The sequence below is a fragment of the Pholcus phalangioides genome, unplaced genomic scaffold (genome assembly GCF_987345545.1).
Source record: "Pholcus phalangioides strain wild (caught in Gottingen) unplaced genomic scaffold, Ppha-v1.0 ptg000015l_1, whole genome shotgun sequence".
Lineage (NCBI taxonomy): Eukaryota > Metazoa > Arthropoda > Arachnida > Araneae > Pholcidae > Pholcus > Pholcus phalangioides.
The window spans coordinates 92,583,621-92,606,441 of NW_028301608.1; the positions used below are offsets into that span (position 1 = coordinate 92,583,621).

The 22,821-nt window shown below is 37.6% G+C and overlaps 2 protein-coding genes across 3 annotated transcripts; one reads left to right on the top strand and one right to left on the bottom strand.

The window, feature by feature from the left end:
• Positions 1 to 1,913: 1,913 nt before the first annotated feature.
• On the bottom strand, positions 1,914 to 7,475 carry LOC149077055 (facilitated trehalose transporter Tret1-2 homolog). Its single transcript, XM_089244790.1, has 2 exons — positions 7,035 to 7,475; positions 1,914 to 4,240 (listed from the first exon to the last, which is right to left on the bottom strand). The coding sequence occupies exons 1-2, from the start codon at positions 7,243 to 7,245 to the stop codon at positions 3,048 to 3,050; spliced, it is 1,404 nt and encodes a 467-aa protein (XP_089100916.1). The 5' UTR covers positions 7,246 to 7,475; the 3' UTR covers positions 1,914 to 3,047.
• A 3,299-nt stretch (positions 7,476 to 10,774) lies between these two features.
• On the top strand, positions 10,775 to 22,453 carry LOC149077056 (uncharacterized). Of its 2 annotated transcripts, none has more exons than XM_089244793.1 (2): positions 10,775 to 10,870; positions 17,477 to 22,453. In XM_089244793.1, exons 1-2 carry the CDS (start codon positions 10,822 to 10,824, stop codon positions 17,908 to 17,910), a joined length of 483 nt encoding a protein of 160 aa, XP_089100919.1. In that variant the 5' UTR covers positions 10,775 to 10,821; the 3' UTR covers positions 17,911 to 22,453. The 2 variants fall into 2 exon arrangements, 1 of the variants encoding a protein (XP_089100919.1); XR_016194135.1 differs by having other exon boundaries at positions 10,792 to 10,870; positions 15,359 to 22,453.
• The last annotated feature ends 368 nt before the right edge of the window (positions 22,454 to 22,821 follow it).

Genomic DNA, 22,821 nt, shown 5'->3' on the forward strand with positions numbered 1-22,821 from the left:
TATCTAGTTCGCTGGTAGATGGCAATAGGGGTTCCGAATTCAAGTTATTCTCTGCAGAATATGCGCCAATTTTAAACACGGTCGCTAACTTTTCTAACGTTTATTGCAACGTCGAAAAAAATTTACGTGCCCTTGTGCTTAAGTTCTAGTCTCGATACCGCCGACGGATTACCTTGGGCGACCCGGAATGTTGCGGGTTCATGATGCGCATGCTGTGTGAGGTTGCGGATCAACTCGAGCAACCAATCGTCATAAAAAAAATAAAAGTGTTTTTATTAAATATACTTATATATGATTATTAGGTAATTAGTAACTAAATAATAATCACTTATTAAATAATTAACTTAATAAGTGACATTGATTACTAAAATATTACTCAGTTATAATTATGTATCGAAGAATTGAGTATTAATTAATAATCAATTACTGAGCATCAAAAACTAATAAGTTCATGATCATGAACTTATTAGTTTTAGTAAAAAATTATTAATTACTTAATTAGTGTTCGGAACTAATATGCTCATATGGTGGTTAATTAATTTATAATTGTTGACTAATTATAATTTTTTGACAAAAGTTCGAAATGAAAACCTTTCAAGTGTTTTTCTGATTTTTACCAACTTGCCTAGGTCTTATCGGTGAAACCTAGGTTTCAGTGCCATCTTAAAGCATGGGGCCCCACCCGGGAATGGCCATTACTTCCCTAGATTCTCCTAGAACCTCTCTAGGAAGTAATATACCGGGCCATGCCGAGGGCCTCAAGAGAAGGGGAGAGGCCCTCACAAAATGAGATCTGGTTGAAATTTTCGGCGATTTGCCTCGTAGGGCATCAAAAAAATCACTTGGCCCTGAGGCCCACGAAGCTCTTAAGACGGCCCTGCTAGGTTTTACCAGTATTCGGGCCTTTACCGTAACATATCTGCATGCCGGAGGTAAAGGGCACAAGGCCACTACACAGGGTGCATAGGTAACAGGGCATATGACCTTTTACTGGTTAACCGTTGATCATAGAGGTATATTTTTAATTAAAAAAAATATCCAACTAACGTGTAGTACGCGGATATGTCATTTATGGAGGAAAAGGTGGGGGAAAACAGCATTAAATGCACGTAAAACCGTTTTACCTGCATTTAACGCTGTCCCCCCCCCCTTCCCCCAACTTTCCTCCGTTTTTGGATTCGAATTTCTCAGTGAACTTAAAAACGTGGAATTTTTTTAGTTGGCATCGGGAGAGAGACAGGGCTGCAACTTTCCAATTTGTTTTTGTTGAGCAGATGGGGACTGTATAAAAAGTTAATTTTGTTACTTTACCAACTGTGCAACCACTTGGCGTATCTGAGTACTCCGCGTTAATTGGAAACTTTTTCATATTGGAAGTATACCTATAGGATCAACGATTCTCCAGTAAAATTCCTCCCCCCCCCCCGTTAACTATGCACCTGTACATAATGCAGTCATATTTTTACGTTCATTTATTACGTTTACGTTTCATTTGTTATTCATATTTCTATACATTCGTTGATGTTATTTATTTTTAAGAAAAAAATGCTTTTTGTTCAGCGAAAACATTGGATAATATTTATTTATTAAAAACCACATTGAAATCACCAAGACTAAAAAATAATTTTTAGCATATCGATACATTGATCGCGGAAAAATCCTCTACGGGAGAATCACCGAATGATATACCCGTTGGTAGTATATCACTCTTTCTAAATGCTATTGTATTTGGGAAAATTAATTATTATTACTTAGGACAGATTTCGTTTAGCGGACTAGTCTTGATCGAGGGCTGGGGGGGGGGGGGACTCGGTATCTGAGCCTTCCGGCCCGGCTCACTGAGTTCTCTCCAGCGTGGCCCAACCCTTTGGGGTAATGTGCTTATATCCCCCACGGGACAATGCCGTCTTATCGCATGGGCCCACCCGGGCACGGCCCGTGGGCCTCAGGAGAAGAAGGGCCTTACAAAAATGATATCCGGTTGAAATTTTCTAGGATTTACCAGATAGGGCCTCCGAAAAACCACTTAGCCCGGAGGTCAATGATACTCTTAAGACGACCCTGCCACGGAACAGAGCCTGGGTCATGTCTGGTACTACAGTCTTGATGTCTGCGGACCAGTGACTTTTATTTTTGATTCTAACGCTGGCTGGGGTTTTCCCAAAAAGTGTAAGTATAGAAAAAGTACCTCAAAATAAACACCGATGAACAGATTTTTGTTTCACAGTGCAATTTTTCTTTTTTTCAGAAAAGAAAAAGAAAAAAGCTCATGTGAAACTAAAAACGAGGACAACAGTGAGAAATTTCAAAAATGAATGACGACGCTTGAAATAACATAAAAAATGAAGACGTCTGGTAGTCCTGTCATTACAGGCAATCGTTATTTTCTGCTTATATTTTTATTTGCGTCATTAAAAAGAACAAAAGAAAACATCTTTTTACGCAAGAACGCAGTTTGCGTAATCCAACTAATTTTAACTTCTAATTACCACCGTTCGCTGAACGTTACTTTATCTGTGCAATAATTCCATGCCCGGATTTTCCTCACTGCCCGCTCCTCGGATAATCGAGGACTGTATTATGGAATATATTTGTAGCATGCAACCCAGGGCTGCACATGCAGCATTACTGTAGTTGTGAACTACTGATGTGGAGCTTAAAGTCTTGAATCGATCATTTCGCATTGATTAAATGAACAGAGACGAAATTGAAATTAGATAATCACCATATGGCAAAAAAATAAAAAATGAAATTTTGAAGATTTTGCATCAATGAAATTTATAAAAAAACATCCCATAAATAAGTAAAAAAATTTGCATAAAAATATTTTTACACGTAACACATGTACTAATGTACCATATAAAGTTTTTAGTTTTATGAATAGCATTGGTTGAAAGTACAGAATAATCTCGCACTCTCCTATATGATGTTGCATCTTGATCGACGGTGACGTGACTTTTTGAAACACTTCTCAATACATTTGATGTATCCGTACCCAATCTTACGAAGATAAAAGCTAATATAATTTTAAAAAAAAACCATCCAAGTCAACCTGACAAATCTGAAAATTCAGTTAAATCGGGCTTCTTGTTTTTACTCTTTTGGAAAAACTCTTGAATTTCCTCGAACCTCTTCCCTTTCGTTTCTGGCAAACAAAACACCACGAAAAAGCACGATAAAACGCAGAATAAAGCGTATAGGCAGAACCTACCGTGGTTGCCCATACTTGAATTTAAGAAATCAACCGATTTCGTAACCATGAACGCACACCCCCAGCAAAAGACAGAAGCAATTCCACTTATGAGACCACGTATCCGATTGGGAGATATCTCGGCGATCATCAGCCATGAAATCGGCCCGTAGCCGATTGAGTAGCTCGTGATGAAAGCAAAAATGTCCACGAGGGGTACCCAGGAATAATCTCTGCCCAGAGAAGCATTCGAAGATTTTGCGTAAGTGAAACCTGCCAGAATGACTAACGTGACGGCCATGCCAAGTCCTGAAGCAACTAACAGTATCTTTCTACCCACTCTATCTATTACATATCCACTGCAAAGGGTTGATATAATTAGTATCGCGTAAAGCAGCATGGTAGCCCCATATGGAGATATAGGAACTGATAGCTTCTTGAAGTCTTCAACGACGTAGAAAACAATTCCAAGAGTCCCACATAAACGTTGGAATATGATAATCCCCACAGCCAAGATTATGGGTTTCAATAGTTCTGGCTGTAACAATTCACTGAGTTTGATTTTTCCTTGATGCTTCGAAGACAGATTTTTTTCTATCAATGTACATTCCGATTCGGCATCGAAATCCGGTCCATGTAGGAATTTGAGAGCTCTTATGGCTCGATTGCGTTGACCGTTGCATAACAACCACGTCGGTGACTCCGGCATGAAACTGATTGACGCGAAAGCCAAGAATACGCCGATCGAAGACACCACTGCCTGCCAGTTCCAGTTCAAGAAGAAGCCAAAACTCGTGGTTATGAGCGCGCCGAAACCCGCATTTACTTGAAACAGACTTCCCAGCCTACCGCGGATTTCGGTCGTCGAGATTTCTGCCAGGTAGGTTGGATTGACTGCGCATATCGCTCCAACGCATGCTCCGGTCAAAAAGCGGCCAATGTATATCTGTATCACTGTCGTTGCATAAGCGATGATTAGCCAACCCGCGATAAAAGGTAAGGAACAGATCATCATGGCTCCTTTCCGGCCTGATTTTTCTGTTATGTAGCCTGCAAAGATAAAAAAGATATACAGTGGAACCTCTCATAGCGACACTCCCCATTACTTGACACCTCCCGTTAACGGACACTTTTTGTGAATTACTTTTTACCGCCCTCAGAGTATTTCACTATTTACTAACGGACACTTGTTTGGGGACAAAATTTTTGGTCTCATGGGTGTCTGTTATCAAGAGGTTCTACTGTACGTATATATTAACGCTAAGGGATAGAGCCAATGAAATGAATATATTGGAATTCATTAAAAAAAGTTAAGGTTTTCAAATCTCATAAGCAGTGCCACAACGGGGGGGGGGGGGGGAGAGCAGGGGAGTCTGCTTCCCCTGGCGCTGGATCAAAGCGGGTGCCGAATTCACCTTTTAACAGTTTTTTTCAGCATTACAAAGGCGTGTCAAAATGCATGCTTGCCCCGGCTGACCAAGCATCTAATAGCAGCCCTGCTTGCAAGGCCTATATCGCTGGATCGTAGTACTGTCTTTCTTTCTTTCAAACTGAGCACAACTAAGGTCTATCGACACACACACACACACACTTATGGGCAATTTACTACCGAGTGAGTTGTGCCGGAAGTGTAAGTGTGTATACCCAACAGTGTGAATGCGTATTTAGTGCTGTGTCTGATTTTTCAGTGCTGCCATCTATATATTTCAAAAGTGAAGTGAAGTGTAGTGATTGAATTACATTTGTACCTTTTGTAGGTCTGTTGCTCTCTGCGGCGAGACTTTTTAAAGGGATGATCGGCTCACGTTTACTCCTTGAAGTTGGGAACCGCAGAAAACCAACTTAAGCCAACCACCAGTGTGGGTGAAGGGGGGGGGGGTTCGTTTTACTACTACCATTACTACACCAGACATGAACCTCCGTCCATATTCCTCTGCGAAACTTCTAACGAATTGGTACATGTTGGAATGTGTGTGTACGTATAGTGAAATTTGTTTTTGTGTAATGCTTGTTATGTGTAGTGCTGCCGTCTGCAATCAATTTTTTAAACTATGAGTTTCTTTCCTCAACTCATAGTGAGCGAAGTGTAATGAATGAATAATTATACCGTTATAGGCCTGTTGCTCTCTGCGGAGAGATTTTTTAACGGGGAAATCAGCTCACATTCGCACCTCGAGGCTGGGAACCGCAGAAAACCAGCTTCAGCCGACTACCACTGCGGCGACGGTGGGGTTTGAACCCGGATCCTCGCGTTGCAAGTCCGTCCTACGCCCTGGACTGTTGTACTGTGCAACCTTTCGATAATATAAAATATATAAGCCTATATAAGCCGATAATATAAGCCTTGCCACAGAGAGCAACATGCCTACAGCAGTATAAATATCCAATTTTTACACTTTACTCACAATGTGAAATATAGATGGTAGTATTAAAAATTCACGCACAACACAATGTTCGCATACAGATTGTTAGGTACACATACACTTCCGGCCCAACTCAATCGGAAGTAATTGCCCATAGCGATAGACCGGAGTTGTGCTCGGTTTGAAAGAAAGAACCTCTCGATAACGGAAACCATAGAACCAAAAGTTTTCTCCGCTAATGGGCGGCGTCCGTTACACTTTACACTGTGAAATTTTTCGCACAAGTACAAAAAAAACAACTTCTCGACTGTTCATGGAATCCACTTTATCGCTATTATGTCACCCGTATTCAGCGGCGGATATAGAGCTCGCTCTTGGGAGAGGTGAGGATTTTACAAATCGTTGTGGATAAAGTGACTATATACGTCCCTTATTTTCGTCCGGGACAGCTCCGTTTTTCTGTTTTTTCTTCGTTCTGACTTTTTTTGAAAGAAATGCCCCGGTTTTTTTCGTTTTTTAGTCAAAGTTTTCATTGATGCTGGTAGTTTTCAACGCATTTATTGAATGCAATATTATCATGTAGAATATACCCGAAAATTTCACGAATTATCGCATTTAACTTGGGGGGGGGGGGGTGATCACCCCATAGATCAGCGCCTGCCCCCATCGCTATTAAGACGCCCAGGTTTTTAGAAACAAATTTAGACGATCTCTATTTAAAGTATCAGCGGATATTTTAAAAAACTGGTTTCCTTCTTTGCATGTTAGGGGCCGTTCAAGTATTACGTCATCATCGATGGGGGGGGGGGGGGTTCCGATTTGCTGACTTTTGATGACAAGAAGGGAGGGGGGTTTGGATAATGCTTACGTCATCAACCACCCTTTATGAAAATATGAGTTAGGATTCAGAAGGGCAGAGCTGATGACAAAATTTTGCTGACAGGGGGGAGGGGGTCAAAAAGGGCTAAAAATTTGCTTACGTAATACTTGAACGGCCCCTTATAAACAGAAGGGGGGAAAATATAATAGCAGATTTCTCTTTCGCCCTCACGTGTGTGTGTTCTATTTCTCTCTTGTATACATATATTTTTTTCCAAATACAGAAGAAGCTGTACATAAATTCCCAGAAATTTATGTTATACGTGGAACGTTCAAGAGCATAGAAAGATCGGGGAGAGATAAAAAAAACCCATATTCCGTTCATAGGGTGCAGTAAAGTTTCACGGGGTGATGCGAGAAGAGGTAAAAAAAAGCAGGGAGAGCTTGAATGAATTTATTCTATATGATATGACGAAATATCTCCTCCGTGATCGTTAAGAGATTAATATATTCCTATGGTTACACATTTCTTACAAATAAATACAGCAAGTCTTGTATGCATCACTGACATTTCTTAGAAATGCATTGCATTGCTATCATCATAAATAATTACATCATTCGTTTTCAGTGATAACGATTGGAAAAGAATTATTTCTACGTACCTGCCATCACTCCCCCGAATAGCGCACCCAAAGTTATCAAACTTCCTATCCAAGTGACTTCATCTTCATTGGGTCTTATCCGACTTTCCCGTCTATCCATGTTGGCCGTGCTAACCGCAGAGAATGCCTCTGCGACACCCATCGAAAACGGGTACAGCAAAGCTGAGAAAGCGGCCAAATATAACTTCGGGAATTTGTCAAATCTTTTCATCGTTGAGACGTTAGAGTTGATGAATATACTTTGGAGGCTTTTTTCCCGTGACTTGTGATAAAGAGGCGCTAGAGGCTGTGGTAGTCATGTTCTCGGATGGATTCTATTGTTTTCATCGATAGAAAACGATGCGGAAAAGAAATCTTCGAAAGTGACTTTTTAGCATCATAAACATAACGCTCGGGATGTGCGGCAAAATCTTTCGTTCATCGACATTCGCTTTTGAAGAAAACGCTGATACGCGAACACAATAAAAACGTGATAATCATCAAATGAAACAAATGCATTGCGTGAAGATAACTGAACGATTGTTTTATCGTGCTATCTGACAAATAGCCTGTTTTTTTATGCATCGCAACGAAAACTTGTGGGCGGGGACTACTAGCACAGTATTTAGTATTGTAATAATATTTTATTACCGCAACAGTGCGGAGGAAGGACAAAACAACCAGGGCTCCTTGGAAGCTTTTCAGAGGGTCAATGAGCTTGGATGAGAAAAACAACTCGATATTTTTATAGTAAATATCCCGATGTCTCTCGGCCGGCCTATCATTTCTAGGGTCGCGGGGGGGGGGGGGGGAAGGGGGCGATTGTCCTATGGCATTCATTTTATTGCGGGATTTCATGTCGTACATAACTCCTTTTCTCGTACTTTTTTTTGGGGAGGGGGAGGGAACCGGTTCCTGTTTGTGTGATAAGTTTTTTAATGATGAATAAGTTTCAATATACAGAAATATATGTGTGCATAGGCGTACGCGGAATTTTCAGATTTTTTTTTCCTTCTGGTGGGGGGGGGGGGGGCTTACGTTTTTTCCTGTAAAATAACACTATAATTTTGGCTCAAGGGGGGGGGTGTTAGAACCCCAAAACCCCCCTTGCGTACGCCAATGTATGTGTGCGTACGCATATAAATATTACATATAGATTGAGCTGGTTGTTAGGCAGCTGTAATAAGAAACGAAAATGGCAACAGCGGAGGAGAAAGCGCAGTGTGCATTGTGGTTAATGGAAACAAAATCACCGGAAACCGAGTAAAAAAAAGTTTCGTCTGATGAACCATAAAAATCCACCAACAAGTATGCGTTCAATTTATGCATAGATGCAGAAGTGTAAAGACAGGAAATGTTGAAGAGACGCATTTCAGTCGAACATGAACGAGACATATCCAAATGTAATGTGTGGTGTGGTCTTTAACACGACACTGTAATTGACACTTGATGAGAAATCGAGAAATTCACATGCTCAACATTTCCTGTCTTTAAACTTCTGCATCACGTATAAATTGAAGACATACTTGGTGAATTTCTATGGCACATCAGGCGAAACTCATTGCACGGTTTTCGGCGGTCCCGTTCCCATTCACATTGCGCTCTCTCCTGCGTGATCAAAATTTTCGTTTCTTATTGCTGCTGCCGACCAACTAGTGCCGTCTGCCTCGGACAATTGATACTAAAACACTGTTAGATTTCTTCATTCTTTTGTCGCAAACTGTATTTCATTTAAGCTTTTCGTATTTTTGTTATTAATTTTTAGAATAATAAAGATCTTTCACGGACACCCTATATTTTGATGATAATTATGTTCATGAATCAGCGACTGAGGTGGGTTAACCATCAAAAAAAAAAGAAAAAAAAACTCACAATATTTTCCATGATTGAAACCATGTCAGCCTGGAATAGGCAATTCAAGAAGGCCAAGATCCACAACAGGCTGTCAAAAGCCATATTTTTTTTATTATTTTCACGAGAGGTTTATGTCAACTGTAACACGCTTTTCCCGAGAAAAGACATCAAAGTTTTCCCTGAGGACGAAGAATTTATGTTTTTTAACTACTGACAGACCAGTCACGACCCGGGCTCTGTCCCTCCCGGGATATAAGCCTTTTACCCTTGCGGGTTGGGTCGCGCTGGGGAGCGTACGCAGTTTTTTAACTACTCGCGGTGATAAGTGTTTTCTAGCTTTATACTTTGGTTAAAAACTGAGTAAGAAAACACGTGTAAATTTCGGAAACTTAGGGAAGCTGAAGCTGATTTTGTGCTGCACGTTAGGAAATTTAAATTTTTTTTAATATACTATAAGCTTGCAGCAAAACCAAATATGGGTGGGGGCACTTTCCATTTCATTTTCCTTTTAAACTGTCACGGTCCTGGTTCCATCGGCCGTTGACAATTTTGTCTATTGCCCCGATAAGGGAGGCGGGAACGTCTCCAGGCTCTGGCCTGGGAACTCCACCCCCCCCCCCCAAAGATGATTTCCGCACGGGAAGTTGAACATTCTTACGATTGCAATTCATCAACATTTAACAAATCTACGGAGAAAAGTGTTTTTTTCAGCGAGTAAAAGATCAAGGAAAGAGACTTTCTGGACATTTATGTTGAAAAAACTTCGAAAAGAAAAGTTTGTTGTCTTTCGAACCCTGATCCAGTTCGGGCAAGCGCTCTAATCAATACACCACAAAGACACTACTTATCTTTTATAACATGCACAGTAACATGATGCACTGAATAGGGACATTGCAGCTTCCATTGTCTTCAACATAGGCCCTTAAGTGGTGAAAATACTGATGACGAGACGAACTTGTAAGACCTGCACTGGACCAGGGTTGGACTCTTGGTGGACTAGGCCAATAACTGAATTTTGTCACCTTTTTATTTAGAAATACAGATGAATATGTCCACCTCGCGGCGACGCCTCTGGCAAAGGTTGACGACGAACCTATTAGCCACGATGCACAATTTGGGAAACACTGTCGTAGAGAAAGAGCCTTTAGTTGTCAATTGTTCCAATAATTTTTTAACATTGAGATTGTGTTCCAGAAACTTTTCAAGCGTCTGAAAAAGTAAAAAAAAAACCTTATGCAGTTTCAAGGATGTGCTCCATCATTGATATATTTCATTAGACTGGACGGCAGGAAAAAATAAAGTTGAATTGATTTGTGAGAGAATTCTCGAATTACCATAAACACGCGAACTTCTTTCAAAAAATCTTTTCAAACTCGGATGGCGGGGAAGGTGGGGGAGTTCCAAAACAACTATTTGGGGATGTTTCTGAAATTTTTGTGCTAGGGGTCATACAAGTATTACGTTAGCATCGAGGAGGGAGGGGGTTTTGGATTTACTGACTTTTGATGACAAGGGTGGGGGGGGGGGGGGTTTGAAGGTTGCTTACGTCATCAACCACCCCTTTTTGAAGATATAAAATATTCTAAGCTGCTGAAAAAATTTTGCTGACGGGGGGGGGGGGGTCAGTGTTTTGCTGACTTTTGCTGACAAGTGGGGGGGAAGGGGTCATCAAAAATGGCTGAAAATCTGTTTACGTAACACTTGAATGGCCCCCTATAAGTGGCAATTTCGATAAAACTTGGCGACTGTTTGGCGATCTCGTATTTTTCCGCATTTGCGAACCGAATTTCTTTGCATTTTCTCGATAAAATATGGTCAGTCTATATAATTTGCTTTGAATCCTGTACTTTCTTCAACAAAATACGCGAAAGGCTAGCCGATACAGAGCCAAAACACTCGGCAAATAACGAAAATCTAGTGATGGCTTCGGTTTTGTTGTTTTTGTTGACGTTTCATGGGAAGATTTGTTTTATTGGACATGTATCGTGATCAGTTGCTTCAAAGTATTCGGTGGTTTATTTATTTGTACTCCATTCATGGAGCCAATAATTGCTTATAATTGCTTATTAATAGCTGTGATATTGTGAATTTTTTTTATATTTCTAATCGATAGTGTATTATTGTAAAAAATACCAAAACAGCTGATCATTCTCACGTAATATATGATGGGAGAAACAATTTCATCATCCTCGAAAAGTCAACCTCACAAATGCATAGTTATAAAACCGGAATGTTTCATAACAGGATGAGGTTTTTATAATTGAAACTCACCGTTTCTTTCTCATCCACATTTTGACAGTAAAATTCTCATGTGTTTGATTTTCAACTTATTAAGATTATGAGCTGTTTCTCACATTGTAACTTGTTTTCGAACTCATGTCCATTTATGATTGATTTCTTGTTTGTTTCCTTGGTTTCGTGCAAATACTTATCGATCTGGTGGTGTGAGTGTATTGACAGTTGATGGAGCGGTTGCTGTTTTGATGATCCTATGTACATACCCATGAACATGCCATTTAGATAGTTTGGCGATCCAAGTGGCTGAATGTGTAGTGCAATTTGTTAAAATATCCGCAGAGAAATGTGGAAGAAGTGCATGTGTGGTTTAGTAAATAATAATAGTAGTAGTCGGTAGTAGTCTACCAGCTGCATAGCAAAAGAAATCTGCCATCAATTAGTGAGCCTAGAGATTCCACCATTCATTGAAAACTACTTTTCTCGAGAAAAGAAAATCTTCGCTCCATACCCATGAGTGAGGGCCTTTTTTTCCCCCGAATGTTATGGTAACCTTGTTAGAGATGGGATACCATCTACCATATATAGAGATGGGATACCATCTACCATATATAGAGATGGTATCCCATCTCTATATATGGTAGATGGTATCCCATCTCTATATATGGTAGATGGTATCCCATCTCTATATATGGTAGATGGTATCCCATCGGGTATGGTATCTCTAGAGATGGTATCCCATCTCTAGAGATACCATCTACCATATATAAAGATGGGATACCATCTCTATATATAAATTGGCGATTTTCAGAATTCTTTCCCACTATCAGAATTTTTTAGTGGTTGTTATGAAATGTACATATTGTTTTTTGAGAAGACTAATATGTATTTCAGGCTGGATAGATACCTGAAACTCAACGATCGCACCAAACAGTAGTTTAAAAAAACTCCTTTTCTTCCTCAAGGTCTTGCCATTGAATTACATCAATTCCCATGAAAATTCTCAAATTAGGAGATAAATTCACGGAATCAAAGGGAAATTCAATACTTGGTGGTAATAGGGTGTTCTGGTGTTATGCTCAACTATAGGCAAGGATAGGTTTGCATTGCTCAGATGGGGGTGGGCAATGGTACAACGATGATGATGTTAATTCATAAAAATGCATTAGATCAGGTGGCTTCATCAGTGATGCTAGATGAACATTGCTTACCAATTGTGGCAAATTTGAGGAATAAATGGTTGAGAAAATTAGTATAAGGGGAGAAGGGCATTAAAATTTGTATATCCCACCATAAATCCACCTCTGTCTCAAGAGTGAGGGACTAGATCAGTGAGTGACCTTGAGAGTTTGCAAGCATGTGAGTGAACAAAAGAGTGTAGTGGATATGTGAATAACCTGAAGAGCGACCTACATAGTGAGGAACCATGTCAGTGAGCAACCAGAAGAGTAGGTGCAACTATGTGAGTCACCCAGAGTATATGTGCAAGTATGCGAGTCACCCAGAGTATGTGCAAGCATGTGAATGGCCAAAAGAGTGACATATAGAGTGTGTGAGCATGGGAGTGATCGAAAGAGTATGCAAGCATATAAGTGAACAAAAAAATGAGTTAGAGACACAGGCATATTAATCAGAGGGGAGCCATAGCACAGGGCAATAAATTTGAGGAATGAGTATTCAAGAAAATTAGACTATAATGGGAGAAGAGTGGTATTATTCGGATTGCCCACTGCTGACAAGACAATAAATCTGCCTCTGTGCAACCATTCTTGTCAACTCTGATTTGGCAATATACTTCACCAGTAACAGGGCAACAACTAGGAGGGAACAGGCAGGTATGGTGCCTTAAGTGACTGATCAGAGAGGGACGTAAAATTCTCAGTTCAGTCACTGCTCCGTTTCAATATGTTAAGGTGTATCTAAACACACACCCTATGAGTTGACCTTGAGGAATTTGCTGATCTCGTATATAATGTAAGTGGGATGGGAGGATTTATGAGACAATTAATAACACTTGTACTAGAGGAGATAATTTTTTTTATCATTGCATCAAAGATTCAAAGAGACTCGTCTCGGGCTTCAAGGGATTTTCTCTGGCAGAAGGCTGTGTGGGAATGATGTTGCAACCAGTATGTATGTAGCTATGTAGCTGAAAAGAGGAAAAACCAGGTGTATTTATTATCCATTCTGAACCCGAGTACTCTTATATAGTGGGGCACAGAAATATGTGTTGCCCTAGCTCACCAGGTACATTGCTACAGTTCTGACCAGTATCGTTTCACCAGCCACCTGTGCAAACAATCATTCTTGTCAAAAATTGTTTTGTTTATGTAATAAAAGATATAAACAGCTCTGAAACGAAGCGATTTTCTCAGATGTGTTCAAGTAATTACATATTTTGGTCAACTTTTGAATTATTTTTGAGCAAGATGAACATGAGAGACGAGCTAAAATATCTATTATGACTGCTAAATATTGTATCACAAAATTAGGAACAATGTCAGAATAATAGTACTGCTTGTGGACTTAGATGGGAGGAAATTACTAGCAATTATCTGTTGTGTCTATATACAGGGTGTCCTGTAAATGCTAATGTGGCCTTTATCTCATCACCTGCCCATCGTAAAGGTATACTTTGAATTTAAAAAATGCTCAAAAGGTGTTCGAAAATTACTTTGTACCAGTTTTCAGAGTGAGAATAGTGTGTCGAAATATAAAAAATCAAAATTTTTATACGGCCCCCAGTCTTCCTTCCAATTAGAAAGTTGTTGCCCTGTATTTCTTGAGGCCAACAGAAAAAAATCCATGTTTTTTCTAAGTGCGGTATTCACTGAGATATTCGAATTCAATTGTTGGAAAAAAGTTGGGAAAGGCGTGTTGTCCATTAGATTTTGCTATTCTTTCATAACTTTTTTCCTGAAATTTCAATTCAAATATCATAAGGAATATCGCACTTAGAAACATGGAAATTTTTTCTGTTGGTCTCAGGAGATACAGGGCAACAACTTTCTAATTGGAAGTTAGAGGGCGAGGGAACCATACAAAAATTTAGATCTTGTATTTTGTGACGCACTGTATTTTCAATCTCAAAACTGATTATTTTTGAATGCCTTTTGAGCATGTTTTAAATTGGAATCATTTCTCTACGATGAATGATTGGGGAGATAAAGGCTGTAATAGCGCTTACGGGACACCCTGTGTATGTGTATGATGTTGAAATATCATCATTAGCTTATGTACAAAATTTCTGATTATTAGTGTGTGTGTATTCAAATTTGTAAAATATTTTTACATTTCCTTAAGTTTATTCATTGCTTCGTCAAGGACATTTGCACAAATGTTAGATTAGATTATAATTAATGATTTAAATGTTGTGCCGACATCTTTTTCATCAATGCTGGTATTGGTTGCAAAGCAGAATGTTTAACACTGTTCTGAGATGAGCCCTCAGCTGACTAGAAATGTTCTGTGGTAAAAATCCCCATACATGTAATAGTGGTTTTTTTTTTTGCACTTTTCTTAAAATTCTTCCAAATTGTACTGCAGTAGCGCTAATTGTTCTGCGACAACGTCACAGATTTTGGCACATTCTGCTTTAGGGGGTACTGGTTCGTTTAAAAATGAAAATCTGACATAGTTTTAAAATGCCTAATATATTTAATTGGTATAAATTTGATCGTTTTACATAACAGTATTTTTATTTTCTTTCTATGTGAAAGCTCATGTTTTGTGTCCTTCTCTGACCACAACAGTCAAGCATCTCCTCTCTTCTTTTCTTTTCTCTTTTCCTCCACCTCGCTCATTGGTCCCCATCTTGACCTTGGTCCCTTGGCTATCTGCGAGGTTTCTTCTTTCTCGTGGAAGAGAAAATGTTATAAAATGGGAGAGAAGGGTGCATCCCAATATGTGACAAATTTTATAACTCTGTGTTGCTGTGATGATCTTTCATTCTTCAACATGATACTTACATAACATGAAAATTCATATATTTACCATGTTCGCTTTGAAATATGGAAGGTGGATTACCATCCAGCACAAACAAACACTACTCTGACAGCATAAATGCATTAAGGGGCCACACACATTCTGGCATATACTTCATTCTGGGTGGTGATGATAATTCTGCATGTGATTCATTCCGTAGAGGAGGAATGTGTATGCACAGTTGAGTAGTAGTGATGATCATTAGTGCGGGGAAAACGTTGTTGATATCTCTGGATTTTTATGTTCTTGTTCATTTTTTTCTTTTCAAACAGGTGATTGATAATTCCTTGAAGGAGATTCTGAGGCCATTTTACCTTTAAATATCCCCAGAAGAAGAAGTCACTGGGATTGATTGATAGCCAGACTGCGTGCAGTCCAAATTGAAAAGGCCATGAAAAGCTTTGGGAATTGCTTGGAACACAGAGTCGAAATGCTGATGCAGAAAATAATAATAATAATAAAATAACAGAATTTGCCCTCTTACATGTCTTTTCCTGCCGGCTAATCACGCAATTGTGTACTTCAATGAATATTTTAATTTGATTCAAGTATTTTACTGGTATATATAAATTACGAACACATGTGTTTTGGTACTTACTGAATATTGATAAAGCAATTAGTTCTATGATTAGATTAGGTCTGATTAAAATCGAGAAGATATTCATTTGGAAATTTTTCATTGGTATTTTACAGGGTGATTACCTAATGCTGCAGTGTTTTACTGGCGAACCATCAATCCAGAGGCATACTTGCCATTAGAAAATTATCCAAAATAACGTGTAGAGCTCAGATACCTCATTCATGTTGCTAGAGATTGTATTGTTATTTAAATATAAAAATAAACTTTTTATACAGACACCCTGCCCTCAAAAACCCGATTAGAAATTTGTTTTCATCTTTTGTTGTCTCTTCTGAGGCCAAAAAAAAAATTCCTTCTTGTGAAATGCAATATTGTCTGAGGTATTTCATTTTAAAAATCAAAGGAAAGTTCAGAAAGAACAGAAAAAAACTAAAAAACTAATGGATGCTTCTTTCCCTTATTTAGGCTGTTCTCCGCCAACGTTCCCACAATTTTTAAATTCTAATATCACTGCAAATATTGCACTTAGAAATGTGGATTTGTTTTGGTTTACCACAGGATAGATGAGGCACCATAGGGATCATAGTGACAGACTCGCATTATGAAGACTTGTGTTTGAACCCCACCGGCACCATAGTGGTGGTCAGCTGAAGTTGGTTTGTTTTGGATCCCAACTTTGAGGCTCAAATGCAAGCTGATCTCCCTATTAAAAAGTCTTGCCACATAGAGAGCAACAGGCTCACAGTAGTACAAATCTTTAATCATTACACTTCACTTATAGTTAAAAAAATAGATGACAGCACTGTAACAAAAATTACACAGAAACAAACTTCAGGTCAGGTTCACAACAAATACACACACATTCCAACATCTACCAATTTGTTAGAAGTTGCGCTGAAGAATATGGACGAGGTGCATGTGTAGCTCAGTAGTAGTAGGATAGACATGGTGCAAACTTTCTAATTTGGTTTTTGAGGACAGGGTGTCCGTATGAAGTGTTAATTTTTTACGAAATTTTTAGTAACTACAAGCTCTTGCAACACGAATGACGTACCTGAGTAATACATGTTATTTAAATATTTTTTGTAATTGGAAGTATGCCTATAGAATCAACGGTTCGCCAGTAAAATGCAGCGAGGGGTAATTAAGTAATCACCCTGTATGTATGAACAAATGTTATAAAGAAGCAGAAATGGCTATACAATCAAACTCCTATATACAGTCGATGCTCAATATAACGACCCCCCTTTTTCTTGTCAAAAATGGATGTTATATTGGGAGGGTCATTAAGTCAAAAGTAAAAACAAATGGTAATCGTTCTGTGAAAACATTTGGGATATATCCTAGAGCTTGTTGTAATGGAATAGTCGCTATCACAGGGGGAGGGGGGTCGTTATAATGAGCGTCAGTGTTTAAGGGACTAGAGAAAAGTTTTATGTTATACAGGATTTATTGTTGTAGATGGACTATATTAACACTACTGCAAGTGTGGTAGGAATATATAGTAATATAATTATATATAAGCGGTTATCATTATAGGAGGTGTCATTATATAAGAGTTTCACTATATTATAATTTAGGAATCACTTGAATACAGAATTTTCATTTCTGCTCATTATTGGATGGTACAACTTTACTCAAGTTTCTGTTATAGGGGTTTGGCTTGTGTAAAATTTGAAAAATATTATCATGTTACATGAAATGAAAACATTTTTACTATGATGTTTAACAGTGTTAAAAGTAATTTATTTCAGTGTTGAATGACGAAGAGTCTTACAAGTATTTCTGTATGTTTTTTTCCCTATTACAGGTAACGGTACTGACTTCTATCAAAAGACTTTTCTCAATGCACCATCAGGCGTTTGGACTAATCAGGAAACTCAACGAATACTGCAACCATCCCAAAATGATTCGTTTTGTGATTATGTCACTGATAGTCTAAGTAGTTCATGGCCCTCTAGAGCTGTTGATACGAACGAGTTCCCTTTCTCGTGTGAAAATTGCAACAGAAGATTCAGGAGGAAACACGACTTGAAGAACCACATGAGGATACATACTGGTGAACGTCCATTCGAGTGCAATATCTGCCTAACGTCGTTCGCGAGGCAAAGTTCACTCGCTGTTCACAAGCGCAATCACGTGTGCCATTTCTGTAATAAAGAGTTTGTCTTATTGAGCGATGCGAGACTCCATGAAAAATCATGCGAACTCGAGCTTGGAAATAATTCCCTGAATATCTGTTAATTTTTTTCTTGTAGTTCATGATATGTTTTCACTATATCGTGCTGTTATAAGTGATTGTGATGCAATGTGCAATTAAAGCTAGCTTCCAGTTTCCAGCAAAATTCTATGTTATGGGTGTTTTTATGAGTTTCTTTGACATTTTATTGGCTGTAGTTTTATAAGTTCAGATACAAATGGCAATGCTCATTGAAATATATACTGTTAGAAGTAGTGATCAGTTATTTGATCAACCTATAATAACCTTCATTAATTATAAAAATTGTTGCGCAAGGTGCAATAGTTATTTAGTGTTTTGTGTGTGTGTGGAGAGCAATAGTTATTAAAAACATTAGTTACTAGAATGTTCTTACAATTATATATATTTGTTCTTGTTATATAAAGGGTGACCAGATTTCAGAAAAAAAGACAAAAAACAGACATGGCCCTTGCTCTGTCCCACGAGGGATGTAAGTACCCCAGAGGGTTGGACCACTGTATAAAAAAGAAAGAAAAAACTGGGAAATTAAGCTGGTTTTTGCCAAACATCACCATTTTTCGCTTAATATTGTCAGTCTGCAACTTACAAGACTGAATTTTGCTACCTTACACGAGATAACTCAAAAATTGCAGACAATACCAGGACAGGTTATTCAATCTGAGACTTCTGGTCACCATTAATTATTTTATAATGCTTGTTATTCTTTAAATGGTTTTTCTTTCTATGCTTTTTCGTTAGTGCTATTGATTTTGCTGTAAAAATTTGGAATCTTTGAACACGATCCATTGCTTTACAAAATTTATTTATTTATTTTTCATCTCTTTTTGTTTTAGATCTTATAGCTCTCGATTATTATGTGCCACGTAACTACTACATCGCCAAGTCCCCCATTAGGAACTTGAAAATTTCAAAGAAAGGAGAGGGAGGCTTCAAATACAAATGTGATCAATGTCAGTACATGACAAATCGCTCTTGGAGTCTCCGGTGTCATAAATTGGTTCACTCCAACGAAAGACCTCACAGATGCTTGATATGTGGGAGAACATTCGGGCAGAAAACGAGCCTGACCAGACATATGATGATACATACTGGTGAGAAACCTTATCAGTGTGATGTTTGTATGATGGCCTTCCGTCATTCGAGCACTCTAAAAAAGCATAGGACATTCCATTTCATGTGAGGGATAAACAGTTAAACTGCTAACTGTTAAACAGCTTACTTCCGTGAATGTGGAGTCGCGAAATTCTCGTAGCTGGTGAGTAGGAAAATTAAGCGAGAAAACCATCGCAGAAACATCTCTACTAGTCTTCATAGATTCATTCCTAATTTAATTTATTACATTTTTACGTGTATATTTTTTACTGGGAGGGTAATTCCCTGAATGCTTGTGTTTATTATTATTTTACTTTTTTTTAAATATTTATATATATAATTGTGAGGCAGGCCTCGCAAGTTTTGTACAAAGTGGGAGAGATGTATCATGACCTCATATATTTTTTATTTAATTTCTAGCTATGTAAAAAAGTGCTTGAGCATAAGTCAGGAATCGGTATTGGCACCTAGAATTTTCTGTACGTTATTGCCGAGTTGGAGCCAATGAATGACATAAAATTTTCTGATTTCATGAAATATACTTTTAATATAAGGAAAGTCCTTAAAAAGCTGAAAAAAACATTATTTAGGACTGTTCTTCCTGGCATTAAAATTGTTCTTGGCTGCTAAGAAATTTTGCTGGGAAATGTTTTTCTTTTTTTTTCGGTTTGTTATACTCTGACATTAGTATCACCTTAATATATGTGTAGAAAGTTTTTGTAGAAACGGAATTAACACATGGCAATATTTTTCTTACTAGTGTATTTCGATTTAGAATCATTATAGCTGGATATATTTATATCTGTGTTAGCATTTGTGTTTTGTGGGGGATCTTGCTAGCCATTGGTTGCTCGTATTGAAAAGCAGTTCATTTTATGTAGATTTGATGGACCGATCAACTTTGCAACTACCAATATTCATGTGGAATCTTTCACAAAATCTAGCCGCAAACAACATTATGTACACAATGTTTTTTGTATGTATGTATTTAAATTTAGATATATTGGGAGTATTTTTGCCTACGTGATATGAGTGGAAAGTATTAGTGCCTGATTGCTCTATAAAATTTTTAAATTCCACTGAATTTTTTTGAATGAGGAAAAAAAATTTCTTACAGGAATGCAAAATTTTTTTCACGGGCAAAATATTTTTTCAATTGATGCAATTCTATCTTATAAATAAATAATATAATGGGACCTAGCGAAATACTTTGTTCATTATCAAGAGTTGATGCTTACCCAGAATTTCACAAAGGAACATGGATTACCAAACTTTTTATGTTTGCAGCACCCTTGGGAAAAAGATTTGAATTTTGTATACATCTTGTGGTATCTGAGCAAATATTGAGGCTCTTCATCTCACCACCAAGTGATGTGATAGACATACTAGTTGGAAATTATTCAATTGTTATAAAGTGACATTATTACCATGGTGTCAAACACTGAGATCTCTCAATATAATCGTTTTCCATATCTACCTACTTTTGTCAAATTACTGGAAGCTATTGCACAGCATCAGCGAGTCCCCTTCTGTTTACGTTCTGCAGATTTTAGAACAATAATTGCAAGTGGAACTAAACATTTTCTAGTGAAAATAATTTTGATGAGTGCTGCACTGCTCCAGAAAAAAATTGTTTAAATTATAGTAAAAGTCAAAACTTGGAAAAAAGTATAAGAAGAGGATAATTGTGTAGAAATTATGTGTAAATATTTTGTTTCAATCAAGAAAGACCTTTATTCTTTATAATCTTCATCATTTGGGATATCATTGATAGAGGTAAGATATAAATAACTATTTGTGTAACTCTTCCAAGCTTGTTTGATGACTGCAATAAGATTATGTTTTTTTTCATACTGCATACCATCTCTATACCCTTCGTGAGTCTAAATGCAACACAAGTGCTTTAAAGGATTAAGCTAAGGATTTCTCAAAGACCTTTTGAGAGGGGTTCCACGTGAATTGGCTCCAAACCAACTCCTTTCTAGACTTTGAAACATGTGTTGGAACAAAAATTGCCTAAAAGTTATGAGAGGTGCCTCAGAAAATAGAAATTATATGCTGAAACTGTCTTGACTTGCCTATATTTTGATAATATGTCTCTGTCAGTGCATAGTTCAGTGATATTTAGAAACATTGAGTCTATCTAAATTGTTTACCATCAAAGAAAACATCATCAACCCACTTGTTACTAAAAGATACATGCCGTGTGGCCAATTCACATTGTTTTTCTGCGCTGTTTTATAAGGGGAGGTTGTACTACGGTTTTGCATTCCAGACGTTTGAATTTTTTTTATTACATTTGACACAGTTCAACTTGTGCAAGGCAAGTTGTATTTCTTCTTTCTTCTGAATTACACATAGATTTTTTTTTCATGTAAAAACTGAATAATCGTCTTTTTTTAATGAATGTGTGAAGAGAAAGAAGCCTTCATGTTCAAGCTATTAGTCTATAATTCTTGCGCCCATTTTGAAACTTAATCAAATAGTCTTCAATTTTTTAATTATTATTGAAATTTCATGACTAGGCATTAGTGTTTCTCTGAGAGCAAGTATTTCACCTCCCTTCAGTGTCTAACAAATATGTTGTCTCTGGCCATTTTCATATAATTTCAGAAAAAAAATTGATTTCACAGTGCACGATTGAACAAAACAGTCTCAGTTGTTAAGTCAGCATAAGGAAAAATGCAGATTTCCTTCCTTGATGCCAGAAAACAGCATGTCCTTATACCTTTTTTCCCAGTTTTAGCCTTTACTATAATTTAAACAATTTTTTTTCTTTCTAGAGCGGTGCAGCACTCATCAAAATTATTTTCACTGGGATAATGTTTAGTTCCCCACTTGTAATTATCGCTTTAAGATTTTTATATATTTACATCTGCAGGTTTTCAAGGTATGACGATTTTTCGGTTGTCCTTAAACTTTTTTCCACCACCCTATTGAGAAAACATAAGTGAGTGTTTGTTTGCATCTGTGGTAATGAAGCCATTTGATAACTATGGGACACCTATCCCTTGTATACTCCTATTACTGCTTTCGATATAATTTTATGCCTCAAATACCTCACAGTACTCAAGGTACCATGAGATTCAATGTACTAATCTATCCTCTATGCAGTTATAATATTTTTCTGTGATAGTCAAACCTGTCTAGTAATAAGCATGTCATGATGAATGCTTGGAATCAGTCAGGTATAGTAAATGACTGGGAAAAACTTTTAAATGCAATACAGTTAAACACTGATGTGTTTTTAGCAATGATCTTGTACATTTCTGTGGAAGTTTTCACCTGGATTTGTGCTGACTGTGGTCCAACTTTAACAGGTATAAATATTTCTAAAGTCTTCTCTAATATTTATGGTACTTGAAAGTTCAAAAAAGTGCTTTTACCCATGAAAAAAAAAAATACATATATATATTAATGATTATGTTGTCAGTTTTCTTTTATTTGGCCGAAGGGGGTTTTTTTTTTTTTTTTTTTTTTCAGTATTACTGTATAACTCTGTGCACTAGCTGATTGAACACATATTTGTACTTCTAATTCTACCTCTCTGTATTTCTTAGCATTATGTATTAATGGCAGGTCTGCTTTCTCTACCTCATTTACAAACCGTCTGGGAAACAGTAATTTCAGTTTGAATACTTTGTTATTAAGGTTTTTGGTTTTATCTCTAATTCGAAAATATTTGATGTCTCCCTATGCTGCCTCATTAGAATGTAAATATATATCATTGTGGTATATTTTCTGGTTCATGAGTGAGATACCTACATTGATGCAACTTTCTTTGACTCTTATGCTGCTGGTCTTACTCAATTTTTTTTCATGAGTTATGGGGAATAACTATA